The sequence below is a fragment of the Eubalaena glacialis genome, chromosome 5 (genome assembly GCF_028564815.1).
Source record: "Eubalaena glacialis isolate mEubGla1 chromosome 5, mEubGla1.1.hap2.+ XY, whole genome shotgun sequence".
Taxonomy (NCBI): Eukaryota; Metazoa; Chordata; class Mammalia; order Artiodactyla; family Balaenidae; genus Eubalaena; species Eubalaena glacialis.
Window position 1 is genome coordinate 3,300,955 of NC_083720.1, and position 10,809 is coordinate 3,311,763.

Here is a 10,809-nt window from a genome sequence, read left to right on the forward strand (position 1 = left end):
ACCCCGAGCAGGTGCTGGACACGTGAGATGCTGTCTGATGCTCCTGCCGGCAGCGCTTGGAGGCTGCACCCTGACGCTCTCTCTTCTCAGACCAAGAAGCTTGGGCTTGGGGCGGAAACCACTTGTCCACACGTGCACATTTGGAAAAGCCGAGTGGATTTGGAAGCTGGTCCCCTCGACCCTGAATCACTTCTGCGTCAGTGACTCAAAGCTCAGCGGGGCTCAGGATGCGTTTTTCGGGTGGCGAGGTCAGAGGTGGCGCTGCCTTTCCAGGCCTGCACCAGCTGATGCCATAGCTGAAATGGACGTGCGCTGCTTGCACGGGAAAATAAGATGAACGCAATGTGGTTTAATACTAGAAAGTCCACGTGGTTGAAAAGGAGAGAGTAAAGTGGAGAGCATGGAGAGTTTGGATTCAGTTCTGAGCCCGGCTTCTGGGATTCGCAAGGGTCCCCACGCAGAGCGGAGCCCACAGCGCGTGAGCACATTTAGGAGTGCTGGTGGTTACTGTAATGACATGCTCTAGTGACATAGTGAAGGGGTGGACATTGGGGCCAGCCTGCCTGGGTTCAACTGTGTCTCCACCTCTTGCCCGTTGCGTGACCTTGTTTCATCCGTGGGGTCCAGGGAGGATCAAGGTGATAAACTGCTGGCTCTTATTAGCTTAGTGCCTGGCCTGGGGTGAGGGTGGGGTACTCCCTGCCCACCTCCGTCGTCAGCTTTGTCAGCTTCCCTCCTGTGAGGTCTCCTCACCCAGCCTCCCCCAATGCTCACCCTCCAAAGCCAAGGGCACACACACCACGGCGTGTGCGAGAGGGAAGGGGACAAAGCCGCTCTGAAGGCCCCGGGCTGGCCCTCCAGGCAGGACACGGGGACGCAGGATGTGTGCCCTCGCGGCTTCAGAAGCCCAGCGGGGTCTTGGGGTCAGACCAGGCAGACTGGCACGAGGCCGGGGAAGCATCCTCCCCTTGAATTTTCTCCTGAGGGCGCCTAGTCTCGGGCAGGCCCTGGGAGAGCCTCGGCCTCGGAAGTGACCAAGGGACGACCCAGAGTTTGCTCTGAAAGTTGAGAGCAGGCCTTGAAATCATAGCTCCTGCCCCTTGGTGACTGCGCCCCCTTCCCCCGCCCCCCCCGGACCGCACTCTGGACCGCGCTCTGTTGATTCTGGCTGATGTTCGGGGGCAAAGTAGGCAGGCACTGAATAAAGGTCTTCACCCTGCCCCATCCCCGGTCACCTCCTTGCTGGATTATTTTTTTAATTACACAAACAACACATGATCATTATAACAAATCAGGAACGCATCTATAATTGTTCTAATAAAAAACAGTAAACTGATAAATTAGAGATGGGGAAAGAAAAGCTGACAAGCAAAGCTAATGATTAGCAGCAGATGTTTTGGATATTGGTCACCAGATCCGTGGTGACTTCCTGCTTGCACAAACAAAGCCAGCATCAGAACTCACACACAAGTAAAACTCGGCTGGGAACGGCTGCACATCTTGGCCCCTGTTCAGCGGTTCCCTTATTCCTGGACGTGATAGGAGAGTGGGAGAGAAAGGCTGATCTTTAGAAACTTGCGGGGCAGGGGCGTGGCCACACCCTTGGACGAGCTGACGTCACTTTCAGGTGAGTCCCCGGAGTAGCCTTGTCTGTGGCCCCGGGTACAAGAGAATTGACCCTGTGCTCTCAGGGAGCCCACCTCCTGGAGACGCCACTGCTCTGCAGTGCCAGGCCGCACTGGACAAGCCCGCCGTGCCTGTGTGTTGGCTGTGGGGTCACCCCGCGTCCCAGATGGGACTGAGCTGAGAGAGGTCGCCAGGCCTGAGGTCCAGAGCTGCTGCAGCTGGGCTTGTGTTCCTGCAGGCCTTTCCATGGTGCTTCCCCAGAGGCACTGCCCAGCCCCGTCTGTCCCCTGCTGCACTAGTGCTGCTGGCACGCAGACCTTGGTGTGCGTTCCCTAACGCGGTGCGCTGTGTTCTGTTGAAGGTGTACTGCTGCCGCCTCTTGGCCCTGGCATTCCTGGAGCTCACGGTCGTGCGGAGGTTCCACGAGCACGTGCACCAGCCCCACGTGCCACCCTCGCTGCGGGCTGTGCTTGGGCGGCTCAGTGCTCTCTACGCCCTGTGGTCCCTGAACCAGCACACGGCCCTGCTCTACCGAGGTGAGCCCCCTGCCCAGGAGCTGGGCGCCCTCCGCTTTACCCAGGAGACTCTGCTTTCCCCATGTGGTGCTCCTTCCGTGCCATTTACTGAGCACTCATCACATGTTGAATGAGGAGCAGATGAGCCCAGAGGCCACAAGAAGAAAAGCACAGCAGCAGGGTGGCGCCCACAGGGCTGAGCCCGGGCTGCTGGGGCAGCACCCCCAGGAATGCCCAGACCGGGGATCCGGGAGGGCTTCCTGGAGGTGGTGATGAATGGCCTGATTCCTGGAAGATTGGTGGGAAGGGGGTAAACCTGAGTTTCTCAACCTTCGTTTTCATTATTATCCCCCAAGGAGCGCTTTTAGACGTTTTTTCCTAACTACCCCCATGACGTGTTAACACTACAGCTATTCTGTGTATCTGTTCACGTTCTGTGCGTACATCTGGGCTGTGTGAGGAGTAGATTTTTCCCCTCCCCCTTGCCAAGAACCCATGTTTTCCCTCTTGGGGCTGGTGTTGCCCCTGGGAGGTGATGCCCGAGGGCTCCCGGGTGGGGGGAGCAGCGGGGTGTGGCGCGAGGACCCCACCCACTCTGAGTGAGCGGGTGCCATTCTCTGCGGCAAAAGTCAGACAAAAGCCAGTCCCGCGGCAAAATCGGGGCCACCTCTTTAGGCCTGTTGGACGGCACGGCACAGCCCGCCGCAGTGTAGGAGGTGAGGTGGAGGAGCTGGGTCTCGTGCCCAGCCCCTGGTGGCTACAGACGCCCACATGCCCGCAGGTGCAGCTGTGTGCCTGCAGCCCCTGTCGGCCCCCAGCCCAGCCTCCTGCCACCGCCCGCGCTGCGCTCTGCCTGCCGCCGGCCCTGCCCCGCGGGTCTCCCCCCAGCCCCCCGAGGCCGCCCTTCCTGGGCTTCAGCCTCCCCAGCTCCCAGCTCTGACCCCCAGCACAGGCACAGTGAGGTGGCGGGAAGGGGGACACAGGAACCCAGCCCTGGCCGGTGCCGTTCTGTGAAGGGGTCGCAACGGGGCTCGGGCAGCAGTAGCGAGGCATTTTCACACAGAATGGGCTATTTTGGAAAGCTGTTTCAGCATGTTTGCAATTTGTGGGTAATTTGGGAGTTAGGGTAGCAGACCCCAGAGTAACCAGCGCTCTGCTTACAGGTGGCTACTTTTCTGGTGAACAAGCAGGTAAAATGGTAGAGAACGCCATCCTGGCCCTGTGTGCCCAGGTGAGTTGAAATCCCCTTATATCCTTATACGATTTCCACATTACATGCGATCACCTGTATGTTAACGTTCACTGACCTTAGCTTCCCACTCGTTTGTATGCGGGCAGCTGTTAGCACAGCCAGGAAACCTACAGAGAACGTGCTTATGTCAGAAATTTCAGGAAGCGTCACTTTCAGGGACTGTCGTAGACTCTGTACACGTTCAGCTCGCTCTAATAATATTTTTTGCAGCAAAATTGATAATTCTCTCCAGCATTTCAAGTTAGCCTCCAAGTTTAGTTCGTTTCATGGTATTTTCCTTTTGTATTGCATCCTTCTACCTTTGTCGCCCAGAAAAGTCAGATGGCCCCAGCCCCACGTCACGTTCCGGCGGCACTCTGTCCATTGGAGCTTTCTGCGGGGGTGGACGTGTTCTGGGGCGGCGCTGTCCCATACCATCACCACTGGCCACCTGGGGCTGTTGGCGGTAGAACGGCGGCCGGTGTGACCAAGGATATTTAGTTTTCTTTAATTTTTTTTTAAACATATTTATTTATATTTTATTTATTTATTTTTGGCTGCGTTGGGTCTTCGCTGCTGCGTGCGGGCTTTCTCTAGTTGCAGCGAGTGGGGGCTACTCTTCGTTGCGGTGCGCGGGCTTCTTATTGCAGTGGCTTCTCTTGTTGCGGAACACGGGCTCTAGGCATGCGGGCTTCAGGAGTTGCGGCACACGGGCTCAGCAGTTGTGGCTCGTGGGCTCTAGAGCGCAGGCTCGGTAGTTGTGGTGCACGGGCTTAGTTGCTCCGTGGCATGTGGGATCTTCCTGGACCAGGGATCAAACCCGTGATCCCTGCATTGGCAGGCAGATTCTTAACCACTGCACCACCAGGGAAGTCCAGTTTTCTTTTATTTTAACGAAACAGTCACATGTGTCGTGGCTGCCATATCGGGCAGTGCAGTTAGAGGCATTTCTCTACTTTTGATGGTAAGACACGAACCAAAGTCCCCAGCATTTTGCCCAGTGTCTCACACGACGGGCGACAGGCCGCTCCGTTTCTCCCCTTTCAGGGCTTTCAAGTTGATGTAGTTCCAGGTGATGCCTCTGTGGTTGGCATTAAGGCTCTCCCCGGGTTTGTTTCCTAAGCGCCCATCTCTCCCCACGTGGGCTCTGGGTAAGGGTGTCTCTGTGATCGTGCTGCGTACACAGGCCACGTTTACTTAAACAGGAGGGGGTTTTCCTTCGTGTGTTCCACAGGTAGTGAGTTGCCATTATAAAAAATACAACCATCATTTTCCTTGCTCTCAAACGTGACACTTACACCACGGAGCTGGTGGCTGGCGGTCCTGGGCCATAAGGCAGCCCGAGCCGCCTGGCAGATCCAGGCTCGTCCTGACTCGGGGAGGCCAGGGTCGGCCGGGTGGAGGGCGCCAGCTCCTTCCCTGGTCCAGCCATTCGCTTGTGCATCGTCTGTGGGGCTGTCCACACCGTCGCAGCAGAGGTGAGCGTGAGACAGAGACCCTGCGGCCCACAAAGCCGGGCTCTTTCCTGTGGGCCCCTTACATTAAACGTTGGCCGACCCCGGTCGAGACCAGGACCCTGCTCTGCTGACGTTTCCCCCTGCAGTGGGGCAGGCTCGTCTCCCCTCACCCACCGTGGTGCCGAGGGTGTGCGGGGGCCGTGGAGCGGCATGTGAACCACAAAGCGGGCTGCATTTCCTCTGTTCTTGTGACTCTTTGCTCAACAGTTGCTGTAATACATTGTTCAAGTCGCCTCCGCTCCAGCGTCCTCTTCGGTCCAGCCACGGCATTTCATAGTTGTTTTAAGAAAATTATTTTTTGCATTTCAAGAAAATTCTTGGGAGTCTTCTCATATAAATTCCACTTGTCATATTGAAGAATAATTTGTATAATGGGACGGGAGGGTAATAAAACTACTGGGAACCAAAGAGCGTTGGAATGATGGCTTTTCCAGGTGCTCATAAATGCTTTTGCTCTTACATTTTTTTCCGGACATATTTTCCTCTGTTGGAACAGTAATTGCCCAGATAAGTCAGGGTTCAGAGACAAACCTCTGAAGACAGTTGCCAGTTAATGAGCCACAGAATCGTCAGTTTTACGAGCGGTCCGTACCTTGTTGAAAAAAAACATTGCAAGTCTTGAGTGGATAGCAACATGGTGAAAATATTCAGACACACACTCAGGGAACCTAAAATCCAGGCCGATGGAAAGATAATGCTTTAGTAATTGAGCCGCATGCGCCTGCCTGCTGGACTTACCGTTGCTAGTGGGTTGTAGGCTCTGTTGCTCGGTGGTCGCCATGGAGATGCCGGGAGTTGCCAAGTGTACGGACTTTGTTTTCCAACAGCTGAAAGATGATGCTGTTGCCCTGGTGGATGTGATCGCCCCTCCTGACTTCATCCTGGACTCACCGATTGGCAGAGCTGACGGCGAGGTAAAGGGCAGCCTGCTCCCGTGGCGCTTGGGGGCACTGCACTCGGGACCCCAAGCCGGGGGCTCTCTGGGGCCTGATGGCGGTCGTTGCAGAGCCTGAGATGATGACGTGGCTCGGGAGTCTCTGGTCACACGTGGGCAGCAGGGAGGGAGTGGCTGGGAGAAGTGGGGGTGGTCATGGGCGGGTTAGCCGTCCCCCAGCCTGCCCTCCTCCGAGAAAGGGGATGGCACTGCCGCCCCCTTGGGCCGTGATGCCGAGGTCAGCCCGAGCCTGTGCAAAGCTCGGGGCCCTGCAGCTGTCTCGCTCTTTTCACGCTCTCCTGGGAGCCTCTGCACTCCCGGGTCTTCTGACCGTCTCACCCTTCTACCTGTGCTTCCCCGGCAGCCCGCACGTGGCTCCCCAAGCTCCTCTCTTCCCCCTCCTCCCCACGCTCCACAATGATGGCTTAGAAAGCAGACCTTGCCAGACAGCTGCTCTGATGGAGCCCTGCACCTGCACATGCCCCACACCTGAAATGGCACCCAAATCCCTTCCTGTGTCCCCAGCCCACGCGGCCTGACCTCTGCCTGGTTCTCCAAGGTCATTTCACACCGCACCCCTCCCACCCTCTGGACTGAAGTCTCACTGTCCTCCCGTTTCTCCGTCGTACTGGGCTCATTCCCACCCCAGGGCCTTTGCACCTGTGTTCCTGTTGCCGGAGCACTTCTGTTCATTCTAAGCGGAATGCCGCCTCTTCAGAGAGGTCTTCTCCGGCCTCCAGCTGAAGTGCCACCCCCAAGAGTGGCCCCACTTTGTCCTGCTGTGGGACCCTCACAGTGTCCACAGGTATCCCTACCTGACCTCCTCCACCACGTGGCGATGCCCGTGCTGGACGACACCCACGGGTCTGCTCGATGCCGCCCACTACCTGTGGGTGGTTGTCCCTGTGTTTCCACGGAGACGTGGCATTTCAAAGTGTTGAAGTCATGTGCTGAGGTTCCAGGGCTGTTGCGTTCTTTCTGCTGAGACTTCTGCTGACCCAGGAGACCGAACGTAGGGTGCTAGGAACCCTCCGTCTGTCCCCAGGGGACACTGCAATCAGTCTGGGGGGGCCGGCACCTGGACCTCTGACCAGCCCAAGCCACACCTGGGGTTGGGACAGGAGTACCAGGCACTGGGGTGGGCAGTTCGGACGAGTCCCCCATCGAATTCAGGACGGTGGGGACCGTACACCTGTGGAGGGCCTGCTGTCCTCTGGCTGCACAGCTGGGCGGGGCGTCCCCGCTCACGGTGTGTGTTATCACGTCCACTTCGCCAGGGAGAAACCCAGCCTCCGGAGGGGCCGGGCGGGTTGTAGCGGAGCCAGGATTGGGGCCGAGATGGACCGTCTGGAGGGAAGGCAGGAGAGAGTGAACCTTGCTCTTGGCCAGGGCCCCAGCGGGAGCACGAGGAGGACGTGCTCACAAGGCCACGGCAGAGGGGCCGGCCTCTGCGACACGGGGCTCCCAGCAGCAGGCAGCATACACGGGAGCATTAGCCCCGAACAGGCGGCGCCCGGCAGCTCTGCAGAAGGCGGGCGGCGGAGGAGTAGGGGAGGGCCGTCCCATCCCGTCCTGTCCCGAGACGGGGGCCCCGGGTTCCACGCTGACACCAGAGCCAGCCCAAGGCTTCACCCAACAGGGTGCCTTACACAGCACGTGTTCCTTCTGGTGTTAAGGGCTGAGGTTTGAACTAGGTGCTCCTAGGTAAGAAATTCATTTTATTTTTGATGTCAGGCATTACTTTTTATAAATTTGTTTATTTATTTATTTTTGGCTGCGTTGGGTCTCCGTTGCTGCATGCGGGCTTTCTCTAGTTGCGGAGAGCGGGGGCTACTCTTCGTTGCGGTGCGCAGGCTTCTCATTGCAGTGGCTTCTCTTGTTGCGGAGCCTGGGCCCTAGGTGCGTGGGCTTCAGTAGTTGTGGTGCGCGGGCTTCAGAAGTTGTGGCGCACGGGCTGTAGAGTGCAGGCTCAGTAGTTGTGGAGCGTGGGCTCAGTAGTTGTGGCTCACAGGCTGTAGAGCGCAGGCTCAGTTGTGGCACGCGGGCTTCAGTAGGTGCGGTGCATGGGCTCAGTAGTTGTGGCTCGCAGGCTCTAGAGCGTGGGCTCAGTAGTTTTGACACACAGGCTTCAGTAGTTGTGGCGCACGGGCTCAGTAGTTGCGGCACACAGACTCTAGAACGCAGGCTCAGTAGTTGTGGCACACGGGCTTAGTTGCTCCGTGGCGTGTAGGATCTTCCCGGACCAGGGCTCGAACCCATGTGCCCTGCATTGGCAGGCCGATTCCTAACCACTGCGCCACCAGGCAAGTCCCAGAAATTCATTTTAGATGAACAAGCACAGCTGTAGGAGATTGAGATCATCAGTAAGTGAAGCATAACGCTCCAGGCCGTGCAGTGTCGCCTCGGATTGATGACGTGTGGAGACAAAGCCTGTCTCTGTGTCTCCCTGGGAGCCAAGAATAGCAGAACCTGGGCAGAATTGCTGAGTGTGTTTAGCAGGTGCAGGGGAGGGTGGCTTCTTAAAAGTAACATTTGTCAACATCAGCCAGATACAAAACCGCCCCCTTCCCTGTCTCCACGGACCTCAGCCTGGACGCTGGCCGTGCTGGGAGCAGGGAGGTGTCAGGCGGCTGCCTGCCATGCTCAGGACCTTCCTCTAAGATAACAACTGAGAGCAGTTCCGCCTGGGGGGCCCTGAGGCGACGGCCAGCTGGCCCAGTCGGCACAGTCTGACGGGGCAGGCAGAGAGGGGACAGTGCGTGCCCAGGCCCTGTGGCCCAGGGGACAAGCCGTCATCCTGCTGCTTGGCTGCACCGCCGCCTGCCAGCCAGCAGCCACGTGGGTGCGAGAGAAACGTCAGCTTGCAGAATCCACCTTCCACGAGAATTTCCAAAGCAAAGGGCAAGCAGGATGTCTTCATCATTAAGTGCACATTATGGTCCTTTATAGTTGCATTTTCACAATTGTTCTCTACTGACAAAGACTGGTTTACGTAAATTAAATTTAAATCATCTTAAAATGTTTCCATGAAGTGACAGGAGAGAACTTCCTGGGTTTTCACAGTTGCATTGGCACACTCAAAATCTTTCTTATTACGTACGTTTGTGTTCTGTATGTATTTTTTGCAGCTCTATAAAAACCTCTGGAGCGCTGTGCTTCAGGAAAGCAAGGTGCTAGAGAGGGCATCGTGGTGGTCCGAATTCTCTGCCAACAAGCCCGTCATAGGAAGTTTGAAATCAAAGCTGTAGTCGCACTGGCTAACCATGATGAAGCCGTGAAGACATGGACCTCGAGTTCAAGTTCCGGAGGCCCCAGAGATGGCTGCCGCTCTCCGAACCCACAGCTCTGCCCTTGCCCGGCTGCTCGTCCTGTCGAGCCCAAGGCGGGACTCGCTCATCCTGGCCTGCCCCACACCCCGAGTCCCAGCAGGATGGGTAACGCCTGAAGGGCAGGGCTGATTTGGGTCCATCCTGATTTGCTGGGTGTAAAGAAAACCTGTAAGATCATTTCTTCCTGATGGACTGAGCACTTTTTGATAATTAGAGCTTTGTACGTTCTATTTTCATATGCTGATTATGAAACTGGCCGCTGGTAATTCGGGTCAGGCAATATTCTGCCTTCATCTGAGATTTCTTACAAGGCTCTGCTTCAGTAAGCCCTATACGATGCCAGTCTGATTCTTTGTTCACTCTGGTTTGACTTTCTCATGTAATTAAATTATAACCTTACTAATTTGCACCATGGACCACCCGAATGACATAGTTGAAGATTTTGAAGGAAAAGAAAATCAGTTTTATTACTTTGTTGTGTGGAACTGGAAGCTTCTATCAAAGAAATGTTTCCAAAAGAAAAAAAATGCATAATGATTTGAACGTCTGGTCATCCTTAAGTTCTGACCTCCCAGTTGTGTACTTTGTCACTTTGTTACGTGAATCGGTTTGTTCCTACAGGCAATGGAACACCCATTGCTGCCTGGCTCCGCTGGGGGGCGTTTGCTCCACGGTCCTGAGCGCCCTGATGGGGTGGCGGGGGGAGACAGATGGAAGAGGTTGATGGGCGTCTCCACCTGTCACTCGAGTGTCCCAGGTCAGGACGATGGCTGGTGGGTGGGTTCTCACTCGACACCCCGTCTCCGTTCCCCCTGGCCTCTGGGGCAGGGGAGGGGCCGTCCTGTGGCCTTACGAAGAGGCTGAGATGGAGGATGGAGGCTGACCAGGTGCGGCCCCCCCACCTCCTGCGTGTGCCCGGGACCGGCTCTGTCCTCGGCCTCCAGCCCTCTTGCCTGGGCAGAGGGTCTTGCCTGAGGACCAGGGACCAGTGGGGCCACAGGAGGAGCTTCAGGTGGCTCCAGGCCAGCCCTTCTCGGCAAATACTGGGCTGCACAGAAGCCTGCCCTCCGGGGGAGCCCTGGTCACGTGGTCTTTGTCTGTGAGCACCCTCAGCACCTGGCTGTCGAGGGCCAGGGGCCCCACGGACGATCTGCTCTGTCCCAGGGCTGCCCACGTGGCGTCCCAACCCCGGCTCCCTCTGTCCTTTCTTGGCGTGTCCCCCTTCCCTGACCGACCAACAGCCTCCGTGTGGACACGGATGTGGTGTTGGCAGCGGACTCCCTTCCCACCTGGTATCTGAGCCAGGGCGGCCTGTCCCTTGCCCTGCTGAGCTGTCACTCGTGTGCCAGAAGGAATTATGTGACATGCTGCCTTTACCACGTGAGTAGCCCAATTCCCTGGACAGCACAGCACTGACTGGCTTGTAGTCAGTCTTCCCATTGGTCTGGAAGCTCTTTGAGGTCAGGGACCAGGTCTGAATCACCTGTTTCCAGTTCCCAGCTCGAGGCCACACACAGGGGAAGTGCTTGGCAAGTGCTGGAGGGAGGCATGGATGGGTGGATGGGTGGTGGCATGGGTGGATTGATGGGTGGATGGGTGGATGAGTGGGTGGATGGGCGGGTGGATGGATGAATGAATGAATGAGTTGCATGAAAAA

At 56.9% G+C, this 10,809-nt stretch overlaps 1 protein-coding gene across 4 annotated transcripts in view; it reads left to right on the forward strand.

Moving 5' to 3' along the window:
- ACOX3 (acyl-CoA oxidase 3, pristanoyl) overlaps positions 1-9,627 on the forward strand; it is a 47,333-nt gene extending 37,706 nt beyond the window's left edge. For all 4 annotated transcript variants that reach the window (XM_061191912.1, XM_061191914.1, XM_061191916.1 and 1 more), the window contains exons 15-18: positions 1,988-2,162; positions 3,305-3,372; positions 5,717-5,803; positions 8,952-9,627. In XM_061191912.1, coding sequence (XP_061047895.1) covers positions 1,988-2,162; positions 3,305-3,372; positions 5,717-5,803; positions 8,952-9,071 — 450 coding nt within the window. In that variant the 3' untranslated portion in view covers positions 9,072-9,627. The remainder of the gene's footprint in view (positions 1-1,987; positions 2,163-3,304; positions 3,373-5,716; positions 5,804-8,951) is intronic.
- Positions 9,628-10,809: the final 1,182 nt, after the last annotated feature.